Source organism: Podarcis liolepis (assembly GCF_965112155.1).
Source record: "Podarcis liolepis genome assembly, chromosome: 9".
NCBI lineage: Eukaryota > Metazoa > Chordata > Lepidosauria > Squamata > Lacertidae > Podarcis > Podarcis liolepis.
In genome coordinates this window covers 16,296,410-16,322,405 of record NC_139564.1, presented here as the reverse complement: position 1 = coordinate 16,322,405, position 25,996 = coordinate 16,296,410, and the positions used below count along the sequence as shown (strand labels likewise).

At 45.8% G+C, this 25,996-nt stretch overlaps 1 protein-coding gene and 1 long non-coding RNA gene across 4 annotated transcripts in view; both read left to right on the top strand.

Moving 5' to 3' along the window:
- LOC310686050 overlaps positions 1-25,996 on the top strand; it is a 317,292-nt gene that overhangs the window by 145,460 nt on the left and 145,836 nt on the right. The window lies entirely within an intron of this gene.
- FAM13A (family with sequence similarity 13 member A) overlaps positions 1-25,996 on the top strand; it is a 156,126-nt gene that overhangs the window by 66,234 nt on the left and 63,896 nt on the right. The window contains exon 1 of one of the 3 annotated variants that reach the window (XM_083458630.1): positions 15,253-15,755. The exons of the other annotated variants lie outside the window; for them this stretch is intronic. Within the exon in view, the coding sequence (XP_083314756.1) occupies positions 15,727-15,755 (29 nt within the window). The 5' untranslated portion in view covers positions 15,253-15,726. Of the gene's footprint in view, positions 1-15,252; positions 15,756-25,996 lie in introns of those variants that run through there. 3 annotated transcript variants of the gene reach the window in all.

Sequence of the window (25,996 nt, the reverse complement as noted above, 5' to 3'; positions counted from 1 at the left end):
AGTGGTTCCCACAGCGCAGCAACCCGGCAAAGGGGATGCAGCAAGGAAAAGCACCGCCACCTCTCCGCTGGGAAGCGCTGAGCAAAGGCGACTCCCCAGGCAAAGTGGCCGATTTGATCAGACAAGGCATGCAAGCTCCACCCCCCCCCGGTCGTTCTTAGACTCCTTATTGGGTGAGCAACGCAGCCAAGCAATACAGTTGGAGCCTCTGTCCTCCCTGGCCGGAAGGGAGGGAGGGAGAGGAGCTGCTTCCTTTGAAACCCGAGAAATTTAAGGGACATCATCAATAAGGGACAGCAGTGGGACATGGCACTGGGATAAGGGACTTTCCCGCCAAATAAAGCACGGTTGACAGCTATGCACACCAGTAGGGGCATAAACAGAAGTAGTGGCAGCTATCAGCCATAGGTAAAATGCAATGCAAAGGCATCTTCTGTTTCTGCTGAACAGTCTTGCTCCTGTAGGTCGTGCCCGTATTTTGTAGTTAGCAAATTTCGGATCATCTGAACCTTTTCATATGTTTTGTGGACTCGGTTTTGCACTATAGGGGGGAAAACTTTCGGGGGGGGTGGCGGGAAATAACACTACCAGCTGTGTCTCTCCAGTACTGCAGCAGTCAGACATCCAGAGGAGAAAAACAGCAACCTCAGAGCCTATATCACAGGAGCCTTTGTTGCCTGTTCCCTCGAAGAATGTATTTCTCAAAGTTTGGTTATGCAACACCCTTCACAGTGCCAACATCCCACAATGGGATACAGAATGGGACTGATTGCATAGGAGGGTGGAGACAAATGTGCTTTTAAAAAATGAAGTGAGTCAGCTTGGAAAAACTAACACAACAAGGGCCTAAAGCATAGGGAGAGACGGCGAGAGAAGCTATCTCCTCAATTAGATTGGTTTGGGTCACATGATGGTTCCTTATTAACTGGCAGCTTCTCAAGGGAACCTCCTGAAGCCCTCCAGATCCAGTTGAACCACAACTCCCATCACCTCTGACTATTGACTACGCTGGCTGGGACTGATAGGAGATGGAGCCCCCAAACTTTATGGAGGGCCACAGGTTGATGGGTGATGGCGGCAAGCTCTTCTTTCGTCCTCGATTGACTTTGCTTGGGAGCAGCTCCCGAGTGGAAACAATCCCAGCAGGTCTTGCATTTGCAAATTTAAAAGGCACCGAATCCAAGTCAACAATCAGGAGAACATTGGAAGGCTACTGATTGTTCCTGGGCATCAGCGACTAACTCACACCGGACGTCGTATGTGTTTATTTGAATGCAGGCTTACCAAGGTTGTTGGGCAGACACCTGCTTAAGAATGCCTTGCATAAGAACACAGGATCTTGCATGCTGGATCAGACCAAGGGACCCTGTTCCCACAGAAACCAACCACAGAAACCTGTAAACCGGACCTGAGCACAATGGCCCACCTGTGATTCTTGGCAACTGTGGAGGTAGAACCTAGTCGTCATGGCTAGTAGCCACAGAATGTCTTGGCCTCCATGATTTGTCCAGTCCTCTTTGAAAGCTATCCGAGCTGCTAGCTTCCTGTGGGAGGGTGTTCCATAGTTTTAATTATGCACTTTGTGAAGAAATGCTTTCTTTTACCTGCCCTGAATCTTCCAACATTCAGCTTTCTTGGATGTACACTAGTGTTACAAGAGAGGGAGAATAACTCTTCTTTTCTCCATCTGCTTTCTCCATCATCTTACTTGTCTTTTCTCTGAATTTTCTCAAATGCTGCAACCTTTTCTCTTAGGGGAGTTGCACCAGACTTTTGATCATTTGGGGCCATTTCCAGCTCTGTGCAGAGAACTGTTTCTCCGACTCCCTTCATGCAAAAGTTAGTTCAGGCACTGGGAACTGCTCCGTATCTTCCGTTCTGAAGACAGATTAAAGGATTCCGCTTCTCTGCAAGCTCCTTTTCCTCCTTTACAGCACCTTTGACTCCCTTGTCATTCAAGGATTCAACCCCCACCCTAGACTTGTCTCTTAAGGAAAGTGGTCGAATCATTTTATTTGTCCGTTTCTTATTCTGCTGCTCAGTAGCCTTTATTACATTGGAAAGCTGTAACTTTTATCTGTGGGCACACCATAACTTTATATAATGGCACAATCAGACCCATTGTTTTGCTTCCTGTCCCTTTCTTTATAATTTCTGGATAACAGTTTTGGTCCTCATTCTGCTACAACACACACCATGCTTTCTATTCTTCATCTCTCTCTTCCCTGTGCATTCACAACCAGTTTGTTTTTATATATATATATATTTATGAGAATATATTGTTTTTATATATATATATATTTATATATATATATAATACATTTATGAGAAAACAGACGTACATACAAGTAAACAAACATACAATCAAACAAATAACAGAAAAATCAAACAAACCACCACAATAAAAGATACAAGAAGAGTAATATAATTATCATCATATATACTCCTGGTACTCAACACAATTATAAAACTTATGGAGAAGAAATTTAAAACTGACTTCCAATTAATCTCACTGTACTTTATCTATCCATTACATTATACCGCACAGTTACATGTTTCTTATATAATTTCTTTTTACCTCCCTACGAACTTATATTTATGCAATACAGGGATGAGTCTAATTCTGCCAAGATGTTTCCTTTCATTCCATAGTTTTCTAAATATTCTTTAAAGATTCCCCCAATCCTTATAGACTTTTTGTTTTGATTGGCCTCTTACTCTTCCTGTCGCTTTCGCTAGCTGCAGATACCTACCATTAGGATTTCCCAATCTTCCGTGTTGGGTATTGTGTCACAACCAGTTTTGGTGTCATCAACAACTGTTTGGGAAGTTCATAGTATTTGTCCCAATGTGTGGTGTTATTACTGATCAAGCAAATAAATGGCTTTTGTTTTTATCTGGAAGTGGGTATTAATGGCAGCTTAGAAGTTTCAGTTGGGTCAAAATACTCCTGTATTAAACCATCTTCCTTGGCTAACACTTTGTTTATGGCCTTAATTTTACAATCAGGGTCTGTAATCCGGGATGTCATATGAGCCTGGTGCCGATAATACCAGGCTTGCAGGTTTGATCCCCGTATGGGACAGCTGCATATTCCTGCATTGCAGGAGGCTGGACTAGATGATCCTCAGGGTTCCCTTCCGACTCTACAATTCTTTGATTCCATCCTCTGTGAACCTACCTGAACTTGGAAATCTACACTGGAGACACGGTTGCTTGCTCCCCCACAGAGACATGGCGGGTGGATGTGAGAGGCAGGGCCTTCTCTGTCCTGGCCCCAAAACTGTGGAACGCCTTTCCTGAGACGGTCCACCTGGCCCCATCTCCTCTATTTCTATTTTAATTATTCCATGGGGGTTTAAATAGAAAATTCAAATTTTTGAACTGTAGTTGATCTTCTGTTGGCTGATAGATTTTGTTGTTCTTATTGCCCTCTTGTTTTCTAAATATTTTTTATTTTAAAAAAACAACAACTAGCCCCTCTGGCTTTCTTTTAGATGGGAAAGTGGAACAGAAGCGATCGGAAATAAGTGAATTGGTGTTGCAGGGCTTTGCAGAAATGTTTCTTTCTTTAATGTCAGTGTTGTGGCTTCGAGACCCACACTGGGCAAAATATACCTGCATTGCAGGGGGTTGGACTAGATGACCCTCGTGGTCCCTTCCATCTCTACAGTTCTGATTTTCTGAATCACTGCTTGTGTTCCAGATACAATTTCTCAGACATCTCCCATTATGGAGTGGGTGGGAAAGAGACTCAAAAGAGTCGAGGTCACCAGCTCTGAATAGGCATCATTATCTACATGATCTCAGTCTTGGTTCTGCCACAGCTACAAATGATTTTGAGTGCTATGCGCAGCCCGCCTTTGCCGAAGGAGTTCGCCTGAGAATTCCCATGACATGGCAGAAATATTTTTTAATCAAAGCAGAGACCGAGTTAGAGAGATTGTATTTGTGTCTACAATTTGAACAATTCCATCAGTGTGCCTCGCGGCCTGGGGCGAAGCAGCTTTTCCTTTTATTGGTTTCTAAGAGACTTGGAGATTGAAAGGTGAGCGATAGAGGCCATGCACACCATTGGCCTTCACTGAAGCACATCTTAAAATCTCTCCGAAGGGAGTCCAATCCATTGGTCGCCCATGTGGCACCCATGGGTGGATATGCACCCGCAGAAGCCATCCACAGCACCCAAAGGGGCCCCATCCACCCTATGCTATTCTCCCTGCTGAAATTACACTTGAAGGAAGCACTCTGTTGTGGCAAATGGAAATATTTTTCAAGCTTTGTTGCAGTGTGAACTGGGGAAATTGGAGGGGTCAATTATTCCCTTCCCAGCTGTGACGACCCCTTGTTGAAAGTGCCATCTTGAAAACACTGGTTTAAAGCTTCAAAGACGCTTTCTAAGCTAGATTTATTTGGAGTCTGACTAAATCAACTGGAGCACCGCCAAAACCTATGGTTTTGCTCCCCTGTACCCTTTTAAATACAGGCTAGAAAAGCAGCCACCTCTGTGTAGAAATGCCATAGCGCCATTTCTTACTCATAGCAGCAGCTTCTCTGTGGCCGAAAGCCAGGCAGGGTCAAGCAACTCCCAGTTCCAAGAAAACAGTATTTATAGCCCGTTTCAGGTTTACAGAGCACCTCGCATAGGCCCAATTCCCCTGGCATGCTAAGCTAAACCTTGGCTCTCCTTCAGCAGTTTGCTCCTCCCTGATCCACAGTGTTCTGGGCCAAGCCAAGGTTTGGTTTGGCTTAACATGTCGTCAGAACTAGGCCGTAGATTATTTCAGCCATCCTTGCAGCAGGTCATCCATTTTGCAGATTGGGGGGGGGGGCGTGTGGCTGAGATAAAGCTTCATGTCTTGGCTGCCCTGGGCAGCAAAAAACAAAGAGGTGACAGTACTCTGTACCAGTGACCATGTGTGTCCACATAAATAATTTGAGACCAGGTAGGGGAAGGTCTATGACTTGTCCAGTCATAGGTCCAGCTCCGAGGGCCTTCTGGTGGTTCCCTCACAGCGAGAAGTGGAGCTACAGGGAACCAGGCAGAGGGCCTTCTCGGTGGTGGCGCCCGCCCTGTGGAATGCCCTCCCATAAGATGTCAAGGAAATAAACAACTATCGATGACTTTTAGAAGACACCTGAAGGCAGCCCTGTTCAGGGAAGTTTTTAATGTTTGATGTTTTATCGTTTTTATTATTATTATATTCTGTTGGGAGAAGGGACGTGGGTGGAGCTGTGGTCTAAACCACTGAGCCTCTTGGGCATGCCGATCAGAAGGTTGGCGGTTCGAATCCGCGTGACTGGGTGAGCTCCTGTTGCTCTGTCCCAGCTTCTGCCAATATAGCAGTTCAGAAGCACACCAGTGCAAGTAGATAAATTGTTGCCACTGCGGCGGGAAGATAAATGACCCAGGAAAGCTGTTTGTGGACAAACACCAGCTCCCTCAGCCTGAAAAGCAAGGTGAGTGCCACACCACATAGTTGCCTTTGGATATTCCGTTGGGAGCCGCCTGGAGTGGCTGGGGAAACCCAGCCAGATGGGTAGGCTATAAATTAGTAGTAGTAGTAGTAGACGAGATGGTTGGATGGTGTTCTCGAAGCTACCAGCATGAGTTGGCCAAACTGCGGGAGGCAGTGGAGGACAGAAGTGCCTGGCGTGCTCCGGCCCATGGGGTCACGAAGAGTCAGACACGACTAAACAAGTAGTAGTAGTAGTAGTAGTAGTAGTAGTAGTATATGTCTGGGTCCTTAAAAATAAATACATTTAGGACCCCAGGGTGGGGAGTGTGCCCCAGCCCCAGAAAAACCCGTGCTGATGAGTATTGGCACACACAAAAATTGAATATATATATTTGTGTTTGCATTCTGTCTTTTTTTGTGCTGTATCTATATATATCACCCTAAGGCTGGATGTGACAATACAAGAGGAAATGGAATCTGAAGTGGCCTTGTGTGTTGAGACAGTCTCAGAAAGGGCCCAGCAAACTGTTCCATATGCTGTTCCCCTGACAGATTGAATGACAGTTTTTAATAACTTGATATGTTCCCAGAAAGCCCTTTGAGAAACTTGCTGCCAGGCCTTCTCCGAGGGAGCCAAGAAATAGTCAGATAGGCCAGCGTGTGGCAAAATTAACACATTTTGATGCTGGGTGTGTCAACTCCCGTAAAGGCCAGTTGCTGACCAGCAATGTATTCTCGTCCAGCTCCACCCAAGACACACACAAGTTCCAGGGGAGCCTATGCAAACAGCTATTTATTGGCTGTGCTCCTTAGAACTTGAGCTGCAGCTGGCTAGTCGTACGCATTGCCCTTCTTCAGATGACTGACGGCAGAATTACATAATCTGGAGAACTGAGATGCTCACATAATTGTAGGTATCTCGTCTTTACACATGAGTGCAGAGAATGAGTCAGTGAAACGAAGCGACAGCTTTTCAGCTTGTCTCATAGGCTCTTGGTGGAAGGAAAAGCTTCGAATTATAATAGCTGCAAATTGCTTGGAAACCACCAAAGTCGCATTCATAATAGGGCTGGGCGATAGCTGGTTTTCAACATCATGATATTACCACTAGCTAAACATTGGCGATACACTGATATATTGAGATGTCTGACATGATGGAGCTATGTAGAGGCATTGGCTGGTCTCATGGTTTCCCCCACATTGTGATTCTTGCATCGCATACACACACACACACATTGTGATTATTGCCAGGTCAAAAATTATGAAACCAATATCACGATATGGACTTCAGACCGGTTTTAGATGATGTGTTGATATATCTCCCAGCTCTAGTTCATAGAGAAGGCGTGAAGGGGCTTCCTGGGGTGAAGCCAATACTCCAGATTCCCTGAGATGTTAGTATCCCATCTGAGCCAGCCTCTATAGTCCATGCCACTGAGAGCCATTATGGTCCATTGCCATTGAGAGCCAGTGTGGTGTAGTGGTTAAGAGCGGTAGACTCGTAATCTGGTGAACCGGGTTCGCATCTCCGCTCCTCCACATGCAGCTGCTGGGTGATCTTGGGCTAGTCACACTTCTCTGAATACTCTCAGCCCCACTCACTTCACAGAGTGTTTGTTGTGGGAGAGGAAGGGAAAGGAGAATGTTAGCCGCTTTGAGACTCCTTCAGGTAGTGATAAAGTGGGATATCAAATCCAAACTCTTCTTCATGCTTGGATCTCTTAGTTTAAATACAGTTTTGCTAAAGTCATTTAGACTTAACCATTCCACTCACACTCTTTTTCAGGCCAAGTATAATTAGTTACTAACTTACTTGCCTTAAGGCAGCAATGGGCAACTCCATCCCGCAAGCCTAATGAGCCCCTGCCCCCAAGATGTTTTGCCAAGCCACACATGTATGACATCAGGTGTGGGGCAGGTACAGCCTTGGCTGGGGCAAAAGGGGGGGTTGCAGGTATTGTCAATCAGCAAGTTTTATTTCAAACCACATGGGCACAGCTAAATCAGATTTTCCCTGTATCCTAATTAGAAATTGCTTTTCTGTCTCTCATGTTTCTGAAGAAAAGGAAACTGCTACATAATTTATTTAGACGGTTTTGGTGGCATACTGGGAAGACGGCGATGGTATCAGCCTAGCGTTTAACTTTCTGAAATCCTTAGTTCTTCTTTTATTATTGGTTTTATTATTGGTTTCTGGTGTCCAGTCAGTTATGGATCAGTAAAGGGAGGCGTTGGGAAATGGATACCAGATATTACAATCCGGCAGTGAGGATCAAACCAGGATCAAGTTGTTGTTTCAGGTCCTGGCTTGTTGCCTACGTAACTGATCTGTCCAAATCACAGTTTCCCATATTCAGACATCATTGGAATCTGCAGTTTGCTCCAAATTGCAAAAGGAAGCTTTGAATTTCTTTCTTTCCATGCACAAAGGAGAATGTGCAAACCTGAGGCTCAATTTGACACATCCTCACAGCAGGAAACTATTATGCCTGAACCTGGCTTGTGCGTTTTTGTAAAAACTGGCATTAAGAAGAACAGAGGGGAAACGCTTGTAGCATTTCCAGATTATAACATTAAAATGAATAGAACAGAGGAAATACGAAGACAATTTGATTTCAAAGTAAATACGTGGTGTTTAATATCCTATCACCCTCAGGCTTGTTTGCTTTAGGAAGCGATGGAAGACTCAGGAGGAGTCTGCAGATGAAATTTCAGTGCTCTGTTTTTGATTAAATGGAAAATTCCATTTCGTGCTCTCTCTTTTCTGCAAAACCCAGTGACTGGCTTGCTCTAGATACACGGGCTTGTGCAATAAAAGAAAAGTAAATGTTCATGCACTGCCTTAAAATATTGCCACGTAGAGCAGATTCCCAATTTTGGAAAGATGTAGGTGTGCCAGGGTTTGCAGTTTGGCACTGGGGATGCCCACTTGGTAAGAATGTGTGCACTTTGCTAGCTTATCAAGGTTAAAAATAATAATTTTTAAAAAGTGAAGTCATGTCTCTGGTTTCCTCTGTAATTAATGTTGTATGTAATAATAGTATTGGCTGCTAGGCTAATGAAGCTAGGCAGCTTTCTGACATACACCCCTTTCTGTCCAATCCTGACCAGCCCTGTCTGCATTTAATTTGGGGCAATAGCTATTATTGTTACAGATGCATGAGAAGACTAATGAGCATGGAAGGGCTATATTTGGGATCCATTGATTTTTCTTTTTTATTTCTGCAAACCTTGATGTTCACCCACCCCTGCTAATACCTCTTGTCTTGTGGATCAGTGGTGCTGTTTCGGCTACATTTGCAACTGTACTCATGCCTGGACATCAGAAATGTCCTTTCCAGGCTCCCCTGTGCTCTTTCTGCGTCAGTTCTTACAAAGCTTCTGCAAGATTTTGGCCTGCACAGCACAAAGCTGACTCCATCTTCCCATCCTCATGAAATATATCCTGCAAGGCAGCAGAGGTGTGTGTTGAGTTTTCCTTCTCCTCGATGGGCTGCCTTGTGAGTTTGACAAGCCCCATCTGCCCCTCACTTCCCTCTACAGCACTTGCAGAAACCGCCTTCTTGACCACTGGATCCACCATTGGTCTTGTCCACTTAATCCGTTGCAGCCTGTCTTTTCATGCAGAAGAAGTCCCTAACTCACCAAGGGTTTGAGATCCATCAGCTACCCTCACCTGGTTTAGCTGGCCAGTCAAAGCCCTTCCTGGGGTGTGGCTGTTGTTGCATGCTGACAGCTCCTAGGAGCCACAGGTGAGTGCTGAGTTCAGGGTGGGGACCAAAGGTGGACAAACTACCCCATAAGGAACAGTATACCTGAAGGAGCATCTCCACCCCCATCGTTCAGCCTGGACACTGAGGTCCAGCTCTGAGGGCCTTCTGGCAATTCCCTCCCTGCAAGAAGTGAGGTTACAGGGAACCAGGCAGAGGGCCTTCTCGGTAGTGGCACCCGCCCTGTGGAACACCCTCCTGTCAGATGTCAAGGAAATAAGCAACTATCTGACTTTCAGAAGACATCTGAAGGCAGCCCTGTTTAGGGGAGTTTTTAATGTTTGATGTTTTATTGTATTTTTAATATTTTATTGGAAGCTGTCCAGAGTGGCTGGGGAAACCCAGCCAGATGGGCAAGGAATGAATGAATGAATGAATGAATGATGTTGTTGTTTAGTCATGTCCGACTCTTCGTGACCCCATGGATCAGAGCATGCCAGGCACTCCTGTCTTCCACTGCCTCCCGCAGTTTGGTCAAACTCATGCTGGTATCTTCGAGAACACTGTTTGTATCTTCGAGAAACATGTTTGTATCTTCAAGAACAACCATCTCGTCCTCTGTCATCCCCTTCTCCTTGTGCCCTCCATCTTTCCCAACATCAGGGTCTTTTCCAGGGAGTCTTCTCTTCTCATGAGGTGGCCAAAGTACTGGAGCCTCAGCTTCACGATCTGTCCTTCCAGTGAGCACAGATATAAATATTACTATTATTAATTATTATTATGACGTGCCCCCTACCAAAGTTACTCCTGCTCCCCTAACACCCTATACACCCCATGGGAAATTTATTTTATATTTTATTTTATATTATTTATTTTATACTGTTCTTCATCCGCAGATCTCAGAATGGTTCACAGCATAAACATACAGTGGTACCTAGGGTTAAGTACTTAATTTGTTCCGGAGGTGCGTTCTTAACCTGAAACTGTTCTTAACCTGAAGCACCACTTTAGCTAATGGGGCCTCCTGCTGCTGCCGCGCCGCCAGAGCACGATTTCTGTTCTCATCCTGAAGCAAAGTTCTTAACCTGAAGCACTATTTCTGGGTTAGCGGAGTCTGTAACCTGAAGCGTACGTAACCTGAAGTGTATGTAACCCGAGGTACCACTGTACAAGATAAAAACACAAAATGCACAGTGAAAACAAGACCCAAACAAAACAATAACCCCCCTTCTGCCACCTCCTCCCACAAGCGCATTTAAAAGCGTATATATTCAGCCAAGGGCCTTGTAGAAGAGGAATCCCATAAGCATCCAGTTGGCCACTGTGTGGAGAGGATGCAAGACTAGACAGGCCTTTCGCCTGATCCCAAGGGGCTCTTTTTAGGTTCATAACTCCCCAGAAGAACCTTTCCGCTTCTCCACATTGTGTAGTACTGCAGCCAAAGCATTGTTATGTTGAGATCTACTTCTCAGCTGGACTGTTAATATTTAGAATCATTAAACAAACAGCTTAACGGCACATTAAAACCGAGACACTTCACAGTTTGTCAGCATCTGTTTATGTGCTACTATTATTCTGTACTCTGTCCTCCCAAGGCCACAGCAGCATGCATGCTAGGTCACTGTTTATGTTTTGAATGGAGCATTTCCCTTGCCTGCAAGGCAAACTCAAGAGGAAGAAGCCGTAAGCTTCTGTATCTGATGTTTGATGGGGTCATTTGGTCCTCAAAAACTCCGCTTAATTCCCATGGCCTGTGTTCAAACTCACCGCTCTAAAGAAGAAGAAGAGAAGAGTTTGGATTTGATATCCCGCTTTCTCACTACCCGAAGGAGTCTCAAAGCGGCTAACATTCTCCTTTCCCTTCCTCCCCCACAACAAACACTCTGTGAGGTGAGTGGAGCTGAGAGACTTCAGAGAAGTGTGACTGGCCCAAGATCACCCAGCAGCTGCATGTGGAGGAGCGGGGACGTGAACCACTACACCACACTGGCGTAAACACATACTTTAGAAGGTCCTGACTGTAGATTACTCCTTAAACTAGTGCCTGGGATCATTTACTATCCCTGCCAAACATAGTTCCTTGGCACAGAAGTTGCAAGATGATATATTTCAGAGGATCAGCCACGGCTAATAGTTTTTAAATGGCACAAGGTTTGCAGTTTCACAGAACTCTCCATCAGGATGTATTCGGAACAGAGAGAGAAGAATTTTAACCTAACCCAAAAAATGTCTAATGGGAGAGGTACTTCTGCAGCCAGTGATTCACAGGTGCGTGTATCAACCAACAAATCTCTGATCGTGCCACTTGATTGTTGATCCTAAGCAATCCCTTCTACCCACCCCCCTTCTCCAATAATTGATTGGATCTATTGGTTGGGGTCCCTTCATATAGGCCTGCTTCAGTCTCCCGCAAGCTGACACCCTCCAGAGGTTTTTGACTATAACTCTCATCATCCCCAGTCAGCACACCAATGGCCATGCCAGCTAAGACTGATGGGAGCTATCCAAAAACTTCTGGAGAGAGTACCAGTCTGGGGAAGGTTGGTCTTTATAACGTTACAGGCACATAAGGGGAAGAATGCCCAGATAGGCTGTGCAAATTTAGAAACTGCCAGGAATCTGAGGGGAAATGGCAGAAATATCAGTTGAGTTGCATCCCTCCAGGGTTTGACAGAAAGTTTGCCCCAAACTAATTCTGAAACAAATTTCTTACGGAGATGTCAAAAGACAAAGCTTTTCCATATTCCATTAGCATATACACGCAAGGTTATATATATAACCCGGGTGGTGCTGCAGGTTAAACCACAGAGCTTAGGACTTGCCGATCAGAAGGTCAGCAGTTCGAATCCCCGCAACGGGTTGAGCTCCTGTTGCTCGGCCCCTGCTCCTGCCAACCTAGCAGTTCGAAAGCATGTCAAAGTGGCGGGAAGGTAAATGGCGTTTCCATGCGCTGTTCTGGTTCGCCAGAAGCTGCTTAGTCATGCTGGCCACATGACCCAGAAGCTGTTCGCCGGCTCCCTCGGCCAATAAAGCGAGATGAGCACCGCAACCCCAGAGTCGGTCATGACTGAACCTAATGGTCAGGGGTCCTTTTACCTTTACCTATACACACACACACACACAAATTTTGTTTCATTTTTGAAAATGAAAATCAGACCTTGAGACTTTTTTGAAAAAAACAAACAAACCTGTAAATATTAAAAAATACTCTGTATCGGAATATTTTAAAGTCATTAAAGAAAGCATGCATAAGGTGCACAGTGTGACCAAGGGATGCAATACCCTTGTCAATAATAGCTGTAAATTGGCATCATTGTTTAGGAAATATATGAAGGAGTGTCAATGGGAAACCTCCCTCTGCATGTCCCATGCTCCTGGGTTGCGTCAGTGATGCATACAGGCACACATGCCTTATTTGTTATGTCGCTGACAGTCCAGAATTAAGGAGTAACAAATAATTCAGGCCAGTTCACAAAAGAAAATAGCTGTTATTAAATATTTGGCTGGTCAAGTAAATCACGTGATTTCCAGTATCTACTTAAAAGGAGCAGAAGTTTCTAGGTTTTATTAATCACTTACAGATGTGCACGTCTCCAGCTGGGTGCATGACCACTGTGTGAGAGAGAAGGAAAGGGAGAATGTGCTATCTGAATTTCGTTTTTCATATTTATATATATACTTGAAACCTTGCGCCTTTAATTGCCCGCTTTTGCTTTTGAATGCCATCTTCTTTTTCTTCTTCCACACTTTGTTTATAAAGGGTTGTATCCAGGACTTCCATTTGTGCAGCAGAACTTGCCCTCCCTCTGCTCCTCCCTGTATTCCTTAAAATCTGCTCTGGTGATTCCCCCAACCCTCCAGGAGCAGATTTTGGAGGCTCGTGGGGAGAGGAAAGGGGAGAATTCTTCTGTGCAAGCAGCAGTCCTTACGCGGACAGGATGGCTTTGTTGGACAAAACATGGTTATTTTAGCAATGAATTTAAAAAACAAACAAACCACAGTCAATGCAAAATATATAATAAAATTTACCCAACACCGTCAAACAACAATAATATCAATAATGAGAACAATAAACTACTTTTACCCTGTTACAAACACGTGAAAGGAAACTAGAACAAAAATGATTATGAAATAACCAGTGCCCCAAAAACACAAAACAAAACAAAATTTGATAAGAAGCTGGTACTGTGCACACCTTTTGTGACTGGATTTTATGTAAATATGCATAGGATTGCTGCCTAACTATGCATTTTCATTTGCAAGGGGAGAAAGTTTTAGTTATCCCGCCCTGGGGATATATTGTGAAGGGCTATGTATAAAAGCCTTAAATAAATACTTCTCAGAGAGGCAACTGTTAGTCTGTTGCCACAAAAACAACAGTCTGTTCATTCAAAATTGTGTTGATACATGCATTTGTTCTATATGTGTTTCCATTGCATTGTGAAATTGCTTCAAGGTGCTTCCTTGGAAGTGATTCATAAATGACGACGACAGTGTTTATTGAGCATTTGTCCTTATTTGTTTGCGCAAAGTTTGCAGGGAGGTTAGATGACGTGGGCTGTTTATCGTACGTTCATTCTTATTTGTTTCTGCGGAGATCACACCATGTTGCATCAAGCAGCAGCCAACCCACACCTTCCAGCGCATTACCCATCACTTCCCTTCCTGCAAAAAGAAAAAAATATTTTGAGGGAAAACTGGGTTTGTGGCAGAATAAACTTTACTTGAGCATCCCAAATGTGCCCATGATTGAATCCCAACCTAAAACAGCAGCACCATTAGATGGGCTTATGTGTTTGTGGATTTTGCAGATCATGGGCATAGCCAGGATTTATGTTGTTGGGGGGGGTGGCAGGACACCCACCTGACAACATCCTCTGTCCAGCTTTCTCTTGCAGATTCAGAATGAAATGTCTCAACAACAGTTTTTTGGGTTTTGTTTAAATTAATTTCTTTGGACCCCAAGTGCTCAGAAAAATCTGTTAAAATCTTTCAACAATTTCTACTTTTATTTATTTACTTGATTTGGGGGCCAGCTCCCCACCACCCTGGCCCCTGGCTTTGCCCATGACTACCATCAAGAACGCGGGTTCTTGATGGGGACACGGGTGGCGCTGTAGGTTAAACCACAGAACCTAGGACTTGCCGATCGGAAGGTTGGTGGTTCGAATCCCCGCGACGGGGTGAGCTGCCGTTGCTCGGTCCCTGCTCCTGCCAACCTAGCAGTTCGAAAGCACGTCAAAGTGCAAGTAGATAAATAGGTACTGCTCCGGTGGGAAGGTAAATGGCGTTTCCGTGCACTACTCTGGTTCGCCAGAAGCGGCTTAGTCATGCTGGCCACATGACCTGGAAGCTGTATGCCGGCTCCCTCGGCCAATAAAGCGAGATGAGCGCCGCAACCCCAGAGTCGGCCACGACTGGACCTAATGGTCAGGGGTCCCTTTACCTTTACCTTACCATTAAGAAGGCAAGTATCACTTGCCCTCATTTCTGCCTTCCACGATAAATTCTTTGCTGGTCTTTAACAAGGCGTTCTCCAAGACACTTTTGCTTGCTGTTCCCTAAAAAGGTCCCGAGGGGCTTGTGCCAGTTCACTCGAAAGATGCTCTGGTTCGCTTGCTCCTTCCCCTCCCGAAAATGAATAAGTGACAGCGACGTGCTTAACGTGATGTCTAGAGAGGCTTGCACAGCGAAAGCGCTGCATGCGGCGCGCGAAGTCCCATCGCCCAGACCGTGGCGATGGGGCTTTGAGCACGTAGGATGCTTTTGCAGGAGGAAACCGGTCGTTGCAGCTTTATTCCGGCGTCCTGATTTGGGTTTTCCACTCCTCTCCCCCAACCCCACTTTCCCATCAGTCAATAACAAGCCCCCCCCCCTTTTTTTTTTTTTTTTTGACTTGCGGGGCTGCAGATGCCCCCAAATATCTTCTTTTTTCCTCCCATGCTGTGCTGAAAGCCCCTTTTTCATCGCCTCCCTCTCTGGCTTCTCAAGCTCCGTTGGGCGCAGTTGATTGACAGGCGGGGCGGAATTGTTGGGGAAAGTTTCAAGTTACCCGGGATGGCGACGCGCCTACGAGGAGGAGAGGAGGAGGCGAGCGAGCTGCCTGCACTGGTTGTCACCCGCTGCTATTTCTGATTGGCTGGATGCTTCAGCTGCTTCCTCGGGAACAAAAGGTCAAAGTGGACTCGGAGGGTGGCTTTATATTTTTCTTTGCACGGGCGCACAAAAAAGGGGGAAGACCTCGAGCGGGCTGGAAACCTGAAGCCTCTCCCTTCGCGCACGGTAAATAATCGCAGTTTGCAAAGGGAGAGAGCGTGTCTCTCTGATTGTCTCCGGTAGCTTTTTAGAGCACTGAATCCTGAGTCAGGCAGGAAGGAAGCGACGGGTTGGAGCCTTCAGCGCTGCTGGCTGCGGGCAGGGATTTTTATTTTATTTTTATTTTTGGTTTAAAAAAAAAAAGATTTGTGTTAGGCTAGCCCGAGACTACGGTGCAGTGCAGAGAGGAAGAAGTGAAGGAGGTCAGCTCCCAGTTTCCCCTTCAGAGAAAACTTTCAGGAATGGCTTGTGAAATCATGTCTCTGCAAAGGTAAAAAAAACTCCTGTTTCGTCGTCGTTTGTTTGTTTGTAATCATGTTTCAAATGGAGGGATCTGATCTGGCCAATTTTCTGCCTAGCTGTCTGTTAATCTGCTCAGGCTGTTTGCTAAACAGTTTCTTTTCTCTGATCTTGCTGGGATACATTTGCAATAATGCAGAAATACTGCGTCTTTGAATTCTGCATGCTTTATATCAAACCTCCCCCCCCCCCGCCACCCAAAATAGACACCATATGCATGTCTAGGGAGGTTGTAGAATAATAACTCACTGCAAATATACCCTGGTTTATATGCTTTTTATTTTCCTGAAAGGTTGCTTATGTTATGGTTACATATTGTGCTTATTCCATTATTTTTAATCATGCAATACCGTAGGCACGTCTACTTAGAAGTAAGAGCCATTAAGCCTCACTGACTTGCAGCCTAAATGTTAATAACAGCGCAGATTTTCTCTACCACGTGCCACAAGTTTAGATTCTCTGGTTGTTCCAGGTTGGTTTAGTATAGAATGAAACTTTTCTTTCCCCTGGACCAGATCGTGGGAAAATGGACATAGTTGGATTTTCAGGATTTAAGCAGCAGGCTGGTTTTTACAGAATGGACCCAAGTAAGTTTTGGCTGCAATCGTCTTAACTTACCTAGGATCAGATCCTACTGAAAACAGTGAGCACTGCTCCTGAGTCAAGGAAGTTGAGATATTATGTTGTATAGAGCAAGGTTCCCCAGAATTCTGAGTTTGTTGAGTCCATGATACACTTGTGAAGTTGCCTTCGAACCCAGCCCAAATTCTTAGGAATGTCAATGAAGCAAAGTCAAGAAATATCAATATATAATCAACATTTATTAATCAGTCACCATTGCTAGGTTTATGAAACTAAAAATAAAAGAATACTGTTATATTGTGGCATCGTCTTATTAAATGCAGAGGTTCCTCACTGGCATGAGAGGTGCACTCTGTACATGCTCATGCCTTTTCCCCCCATGACTCATGGTTACAAAAGATTAATTTTTATTTTTTTGCACAGTCCCACTGACCCCACGGGTAAATATCAACCGCTTTGAAGACCTCTCTTTTAGGGCAGAAACGTGTTTTCGATAAAAGCTGGAGAAGGAGTGTTGTCGTCTGCTAGTAAATGGGTATTTTAATGTCTTTGCTTCTCTATTTCTGACTTGCTGAGGTGCCTTTACATGTCTTTTGTACTTCAGTCTTAGACACATGTAATTTGTAAGTGATCTCTCTCTCTTAAGTTGGCTTGTCCAGGATTGAAGTGCCCTAAACAGTACTTATTGTGATGCAGTGAAAGGAGAGCAATGGGTTAGGAATGCTGCCTTGCTTTTTGAAAAATCTGTGTAGAGTTTTCAGGGCAATGGTTTTATTTCAAAGTTGCCTCGGGGACAGCCAAGCCGTTGCTTTTGATGATTTAACACAGGCCAGCAGCTTCTTCCTCCCCCCCCCCCCTCTCTCTCTCTGTGTATATGGCGAGTGAGTGACAGGGCATGCTTGCTCATGTCAAAATAGAATACGATAAAACTATTTTGAAGCTGGGTTTTTATAGACAAGCTGCCAGGTCTGTGAAGAGGGAAAGGTATAAATACCATTTCAAGCATTAACAGGATCGTAATAGTTTCTGAGTCCTCTTATGGCTGCCTATAAAAACTGTTTGTGCCATAAATAGTGTGGTTTAATCTAGCGTGCTGACTTCATCTAGAAAATAAAAGGAACTCCATTGCGATATTAATAATACTGCTTGCTTACATATATTTTCTGAGCCTACAGGAATTTTTGTCCTTACACTTAGAATAAAAAGCATCAAAACCTGCTGCCCAAACATCTTTCATTAATGCTGACTTGAGTAAAATTTGACAATTCTGCCCCTCTCAAGAGAGCTCCGTCTTTGATTGCAAGAATTGCTGCTCCACTCTTGTAACTGAACAACTTTGGCTCATGAGAAACATCTGCCTCCATTTAATATCTTGGGAATCCTGAGCAGGGTAGCAGTTCATATCTCTCCATTGGAACACTCAACTGGAAATGTGTTTTCTAGGAAAATAGCATTCCTGTACTGAGAGATCTTGATGGTGCTTCATAATTTTGTCAATTAAATATTTAGCTTAGGGGCTATGTGTTGGAGAAGTTCGGTTTGCTGTATTGAATCATAAAAATAATTCTAACAAAGGCCTCCTTAAAACAAATATTTCTGTTTTTCCTTATAATTTTATTTTTGCAGCTGATTTTCAGCAAGTACCCTGTTTAAACGGAGTAAGGGCTTGGTGGGTCCGTAAGCTGTTCAGAACTTAGAATTGTAAAGTTGGAAGGGACCCCCAGGGTCACCAATTCCAGTCCCCTGCAGTGCAGGAATATTTTGCCCACCATGTGCCTCAAACCCACAACCCTGAGATTAAGAGTCTCCTTCTCTACCAACTAAGCTATCCTGGCAGAACTAAACTTGTTTTAGGCACAGACTTTGCTCCCCTGACTCAAGCCTTCCCGCAAGTGGACTGTACCATTCCAGGCTATGGGTGGAAATTCACATCCCTTAATGCTTCTCTCCATAACAAAATTCCCCTCCCCTTAAAAGGTTTTGATCCTATTATTTTCCTCTCATGTTCAGGGCTTTTCTTCGTGTGGAGGAGCATTAAAAAAAAGCCAGAGTTGGAGATGGTACAGTCCACAGACACATGCTTTCCCTCTCATATCTCTCCTTTGGGTACAGGCAAGGAAACAAGTGAAGTTGCTATGGGCCATGAGATGAAAAGCTCTTCGGAGTGTGATCTTGACTCTTCCCCCACCCCGAAAGAAAGTACCATTCTAGCTCTCACCAACCTTGACTAATCATTCCATTAGTCATGCCCTCTGAACCACATGCATGGGCCTGGGCCAAATCCTGGGGGCTGTAAACATAAGCAGTCGCTTTTATGATGCCAACAGACTACTGTGTCAGCTCCTAAAGCTGAATTCTATTGCCATCATCATCATCGTTAAACAGTGGGGCCTATTGTTAACTAATGTGTCAATAAAGAACTGGAGGAAGGGCCATAGCTCAAAGAATGCAAAATGTACCAGGTTTAATCTCCAGGTAGGGGCTGCAAAATATCCCTGTTGGGCAGCCGCCATCCAGGGTCTTTGTTTCGTACTGAGCTAGATGAAGGATGGTCTTGAATGTGGAAGCTGCAGTAGATCCAGGATGGAATATAATGCGCCCATTGTTTTAGCATTTCGGGATGCAAGTTTTGTTCCTGTAGACCCTTCACGGTCAAGATGTAGCGCCTCCCTCCCATTGTTTGCTCAGATCTTGAAACCGAATACAGTGGTGCCTCGCAAGACGAAATTAATTCGTTCCGCAAGTCTCTTCGTCTTGCGTTTTTTTCGTCTTGCGATGCACGGTTTCCCATAGGAATGCATTGAAAATCAATTAATGCGTTCCTAGGGAAACCGCCTTCAGACCAGGTCCGGGGACAGTCTGTCCCCGGACCTCTTCTGAAGGCTGGGGGGGGGGTACAAGGGTTTTTCTTCCCACCCCCAGCATTTTAAAAAACCCTGGGACAGCGGAGGACTTCTCCGCTGTCCGGGGCGATCTTAAAATGCTGGCGGGCGGCATTTTAAAATTGCCCCGGACAGCGGAGGACTTCTCCGCTGTCCGGGGCGATTTAAAAGCCCCTGGGAAGGCAGGCAGGGGGGACAAAGACTTTCGCCCCCTGCCCGCCTTCAGAAGGTGTTCCCGCCCCCCGCCCGCTTCGGAACAGCTTTCCGAAGTGGGGCGGCTGGGGCAGGTATCCCCGCCCCCCCTCCCCACTTCGGAAGAACGTTCCGAAGTGGGGCGGCTGGGGCAGGTGTCCTCGCCCCCCCTCCCCACTTCGGAACAGCTTTCCGAAGTGGGGCGGCTGGGGCAGGTGTCCCCGCCCCCCCTCCCCACTTCAGAACAACGTTCCGAAGTGGGGCGGCTGGGGCAGGTGTCCCCGCCCCCCCTTCGGAACAGCGTTTTAAAATGCTGGGGGTCGGGAGCAAAGCGCTGCCGACCCCCAGCATTTTAAAACCTTCCTGGGACACGGGGAGATTTTAAAATGCTGGGGGTCGGCAGCGTTTCGCTCCCGACCCCCAGCATTTTAAAATCTCCCCGGGACAGAGACTTCTCTGCTGTCCCTTGGAGATTTTAAAATGCTGGGGGTCGGCAGCGAACGCTTCGCTCCCGCCCGCCAGCATTTTAAGATCGCCCGGGGCAGGCGGGGGGGGAAGGCAGGCGGGCGGGGAGCAAAGACTTTTGCCCCCCGCCGGCCTTCAGAAGAGGTCCTCTTCTGAAGGCCGGCTGTGGGCGAAAGTCTTTGCTCCCGACCGCCAGCATTTCCCTATGGGCTTTCGTCTTGCGATGCAAGCCCATAGGGAAATTCGTCTTGCGAAGCGCCTCCAAAACAGAAAACCCTTTCGTCTTGCGGGTTTTCCGTCTTGCGAGGCATTCGTCTTGCGGGGTACCACTGTACTTTTTTCTCACTCTGCCAGCTGTGTGTTGAGTCCACCTGAAACGGAAGAGGCATTATCATGGACTTTTCACACATTGGTGGGGTGGTCTCTTGCCTTGGCGCAAAGCTCTTCTGGAAAATGCCAGCACTGTGCAAAACCATGAGTGAGAAGTTGGTGCCTGTTCAGAGGCACTTGCAAGATAACTTGCAATAGCAGCTGATGGACAGAAAGCGGTTTTCGATGGAGAGGTAGCGAGAATGAGGTTCGGAAGGCATGGCAACTCTTAATGGCAAGTGCGAAAGGAGTAGAAGTGTAAGCGATTTCCTGCTTTATACTGAGTGAGACCACTTGGTCTTCTAACTCAGTGTTGAACTGGCTGGCAACAGCTCTCAAGTTGAGGGCTGCAGACAGGGAGACTTCCCCAGTGTTGAAGGTTGAACCTTGCACCCTTTGTGTGCCAAGTGTGTGGCGTTCACCAGCTCTGCGTGGTGATATCCAGAACTGAACCTGAAACCCTTCGCACGGGCCCCTCACTGCTTAAGTCCTGCTTCTGCTGGGTTGCTTTTGTGAAAGTCTCTTCTAAAGATGGTGGCTTGGTTGGTGGCAAGGGACTCTGTTTGAGGCAGAAAGGAAAAGCGGGGGGGGGCAATGTTTGGTGGATTATTAGCAGATTGCATAGCAATGCATTAAACTGTGAACATGTTGGTATACAGTTCTGCAAAGGGTACTGTCAGAAGGCAATGGTGGTTGCTCGTGAGTCAGGAATCTGACCTGTCTTTTACAGGTTTTATTTAGGTGCAAAAACTATTTACAGTGCAGAACCACAAGTTCATGTCTGCCTCAATCGCTAGCAGAATCCGGGAGTGGTCGTTTCCGGGTCCTCCCCCAACATAAGAGCTTAGTCACCCCAGCCTTTTCCTTCCTTCTTTGCGTTTTACACCTGTAATAGGTATGAGTTACTCGTGCGTTGCCTTGTTAAACCTTTCTGACTGCACAGCCCCTTCTCATCGTGGCTGCCTCAGTCACTGGCAGAATCTGTCAGTGGGCGTTTCTTGAACCTCTTCCAACATAAAAGTTGTTTGACACCCAGTCTCCTCCTCCTCTCACTGCGCGGGAGTCTTCTGCGCAGGGAAGGAGTGGGTAGCAGAGGACCTGGGCTCTCCTCACTGATGTCCAGTGAAGAGTCCTGCAGCCCTCTCTCCACTTCCCCCGTCTGCCTCCCTTTATCCCTGGTGTTGCGCTGATTGGCTTCCCCCTCTACTGAGCTGTTTCTCCCCCTGCTGCTGGGTCCTTCGCCAGCATCATCTGGGAGCCTCCCCTTCGCCTCTCGCTCCGATGTCAGTTCCCTGACAACACCTTTGCGCAAGGTGGGCGACGGAAGCTCCTGGCCGGCTTGGCCAGGAGCAGTGCTGAGGCTCCCAGCAGCATCCTGTAACCCTTTCCCCTCCTTTACCCAGGAGGTGTGGTTTTCCCCACCCTCAGACTGATGAAGTATGGCACTGGGGCTCCCAGCAGCATCCTCTGGTCCCTTCCCCTCTTCCCAACTGGAGGTGTGGCTTTCCCCACCGCAGGAAGAGGAACTGCTTCTCAAAATTTTTGGAGGTTCCCTGTAACCCAGCTGCCCCTCTGCCTCCCTTCCCTATTCCGATGGCAGTCCCCTGACAGATACCCTATACCAGGGATGTGGGATCCTTTTCACACCCACACAGGGTAGACAGAGCAGTAAACAGAACTGCTGCCTTCCTACAGTAGGGTAGTTACTATGCACACTCAGACATACCCCTCTATCCTGCATCTGAACAAGGAAAAGGCATGATCAAAGCTCAAACACACATTCCAGCCATGCAGAAACATTCAGGGTGCAAAGCAGAACCAGTCCTGGGAAAGCTTTTGAGGGCCAGGCAGGGAGTGGCCTGGAGTTGCCTTCCCCATTCTCTTCACCTGTTACTCACATGTAGGACAATCCCAGATTAAAGCAGGAGCTAGACTGCACTTCTTTGACTGGACACTGCATCCCTCTGCAAAATAAAACCCCAACCAATGAGCAGATGCAGACACCAGCAGGATTCCTTTGCCGCTGCTTGTGTGTTAAGGGTTATTTTGCAGACTGCCATGTTCAACGTTCAGGATTCAGAGGGTGGGGTAGCTCAGGACCGCTACTGCTTCAGACTGCAAGCGTTGAGTGTGTGGTGTAATGGTTTGTGCGTCGGGCTATGGCCTGGGAGACCAAGGCTCAAATCTCCACTCAGTAGCCATGACTCATTGACCTTGGTCCAGTCTCTGTCCCCCAGCCGACCCTCCCTCATAGGGTTGTTGTGAGGATAAAATGGGAAGGGGAGAGACCACGTACACCACCGGAGAAAAGGTGAGATATGAGCGTAGTAAATAAATAACTTTTCAGTAGGGCCATATCTGACTTTTTATTGCTCATTAACAAATTTATTGTGGCAATAAGCACTAAGCTCTCAGATACATCATAATAAATGTACCATGATATTGTGAGTGGGTGGTATTTATGAAGGCCTAGAACCAGGCTGGAGCCTTTCCTAGCCCTGACTAGGTCTGGGCAATATCTGGTTTTCAACTTTGTGATATATATCCCCAGGTAAACATCACAATATACTGATGTATCACAATGTCTGAAATAAGGATGGAGCTATGTAGAGGCATTGGCTGGCTTCATGGTTTCCCGCACATTGTGATTTTTTGCATAGCATGTACACATCATGATTTGCAATATATTGCCAGGTCAAAAATTACAAAACAGATATCATGATTTTTCATTTCTACAGACTTCAAACCAGTTTTCAACAACATATCGATATATCGGCCATCCCTATCCCTGATTGGAACTGCCAGGGGTTTGATCCTGGAACAGTTCTCATGCAAAGCATGTCATCTCCCACTGAGCAATAGCCTTTCCCCTCAAATTGCTTATGTGGTTGCTCTTTGTATGTATTGTAAGAAACTCACATTGCAATAAAAATATGGTTTAGAGAAGGCAAACTGAAGTCCTTTGTATTGCACTCCAAGCCTGAGATGGCCTGGGGCTATAATCTCCAGTAGCACCATCCAGAAATACACTTCTTGGTGGCAGAGGCCAAACTCACAGATGTGCTTAGACTGCGTACGTGACTAGGCGGCCTCTTTATGGGTACCTGCAAATTATTAAGTTGAGAGATAAACTGAAAACCTTCAGGCTCGTTTTACTTCCAACATATTGATCATGGAGCTGAGTCTCTGACCTATGCTCCTGCCATTGAAGACATTAGCTGATGTGTAATCAGCCTACCAGCATTTTAATTGCACTCCCTGTTTGTGGAATTTTATCTGTATTGGGTATTGTGGGTCCACTCTTAACAGCTTGGCTGTTTATATTCATAACATAGGTAAGCCCAATGAGATAAGGTTGGTACTTTGGACCTCACCACCCATCCGGGTACCTCTTAACATGCCTTGTGGGTTAAGATTCATGATTTAAGCTGTACCACACAGTTGTCAAAGGGCAAAAGTGTTTATGTATGAGGGTGATAGACAGGCCATAATTCAATAAATAATTTGTGAATAGTACACTTTATTCACTATTTAGGGAACTAAATAGAGACTGCTTAATTACAAAACTCTCTAATTGGTATACATAATAAGATGACAGTGGTACCTTGGGTTACATACGCTTCAGGTTACATACGCTTCAGGTTACAGACTCCGCTAACCCCAAAATAGTGCTTCAGGTTAAGAAGTTTGCTTCAGGATGAGAACAGAAATCGTGCTCCGGCGGCGTGGCAACAGCGGTAGGTCCCATTAGCTAAAGTGGTGCTTCAGGTTAAGAACAGTTTCAGGTTAAGTACGGACCACCAGAACGAATTAAGTACTTAACCCAAGGTACCACTGTATTGTTAAAATCCACAAAATGGTTCAAAGCATGAGTATACATAACTTAGTATTCAATAAAATACAGGTAAAATAAGTGAAACTTTGGAAACAGACATAAATAACTAAATTATATTACATTATATTATTTTAATTAAAGTGTCACTACTCACAAAAAAGAAATGGCAGGATTGATGCCCTAGTTTTTAAAATACCATTCGTCCCAGGCCTAGTTTAGTAGGTCACTTTGCTGAAAACAATGGGAAGTTTCTTTTTTCTTGTTTTAAAAAAGAGTTCGATAAGACTTTTCCTTATCAAATAAAAAGAAACAATACAAACTTGAAGCATAGAACCATGTGTTTGGTCACAGCAAATGTAAGAGCAATGGAAAATCTCCCACAAATACACCATCCGTAAGACAGAAACGCTAAATGAAGTTGATTTGCTTGTTTCAGTTGACTTGTTCAGAGAGAGGGAGTGATAAGGAAAACTGGGCATGTGGAAAGCCTTCCTTTCATCAGTCAACTGCTCTGAGAGACTCTTGTTCAGGTAGTGCTACTTGACTTGTACAAACTGTGTAGATCCCAGAGGGGATTCCGGCTCTGCTATCCGGCAGGTAGCTTAAATTCCATTGGCTTCAGGGAGAGCCACTTTACCTGCACACAACAACACATTCAAACAGACGCAAATCCTTTTATTGGGAGAGTGGTTTACTTTTAACATGGAGTCACATTGACCAGAGGGCATAAACAGGGACACGTTGCAAAAGATTCAGATTACTTGAGAGTTGGGGTAGTTTGGGCACGGTATCAAGTGTCCCAGCTTTTTGTCCTTGCTAGTAGTGATGCCAGTACTTGCCAGTAGTGATGTATGGAAGTGAGAGCTGGACCTTAAAGAAGGCTGATTGCCAAAGAATTGATGCTTTTGAATTAGGGTGCTGGAGGAGACTTTTGAGAGTCCCATGGACTACAAGAAGATCAAACCTATCCATTCTGAAGGAAATCAGCCCTGAGTGCTCACTGGAAGGACAGATCCTGAAGCTGAGGCTCCAATACTTTGTCCACCTCATGAGAATCCCTGGAAAAGACCCTGATGTTGGGAAAGATTGAGGGCACAAGGAGAAGGGGACGACAGAGAATGAGATGGTTGGACAGTGTTCTCGAAGCTACCAGCATGAGTTTGACCAAAGTGCAGGAAGCAGTGGAAGACAGGAGTGCCTGGCATGGTCCATGGGGTCACGAAGAGTCAGACACAACTAAACAACAAACAGCAACAAGGCTGGCTTGAACTCCAAGGGAGATCCCTCCCAAAGCGGGGTTTTCAGACAGTGGCTGCAGCACCCTGTTTTGGCAGGGATCAGTTGCAGCCAATCCCAAGTGAGGTTTCCTGGCCAGCCTAGCTTGGGTCAGCTCCGCTTGGGAGGCCCTGAGTGGGACTTCCATTTCATGCCCAATTTAAACGTCACCAGATACAAGGAGCAACCAGGACACCGTTCGAGGCTCCCAGTTATTGCTTTGCAGCTGCAGCATCACCTACCCTCATCCAGTATCCCATACGGCATCAGGTGTGGGGCAGGTGGGGAACCAGCCCCCCTCCCAGGCCAGATTAGGACCGCTATGGCTCCCAGGTTCCCCACTGCTGCCCTGTATCATGGAAACATTCGCCTTGTGCCTGGCGCTGGGATATATAGTTCTCGAGACAGAATGCTTGGGTGTCTTTTGCAGAAGGAGAACCTTCGTTTTTCTGACTCCAAGAATGGCTCCATAGCCTCTCTGCACTCGACCAAGTTTTCCATAACAGTTCCTCCATGCATTCTGTAGGGGTTGCTTAGTAACCTCATTCTTACACTTCTTATTATGCAACTTAACTTGTGTTTGGTCTGTATTAACATGCTACTGTTGACTTC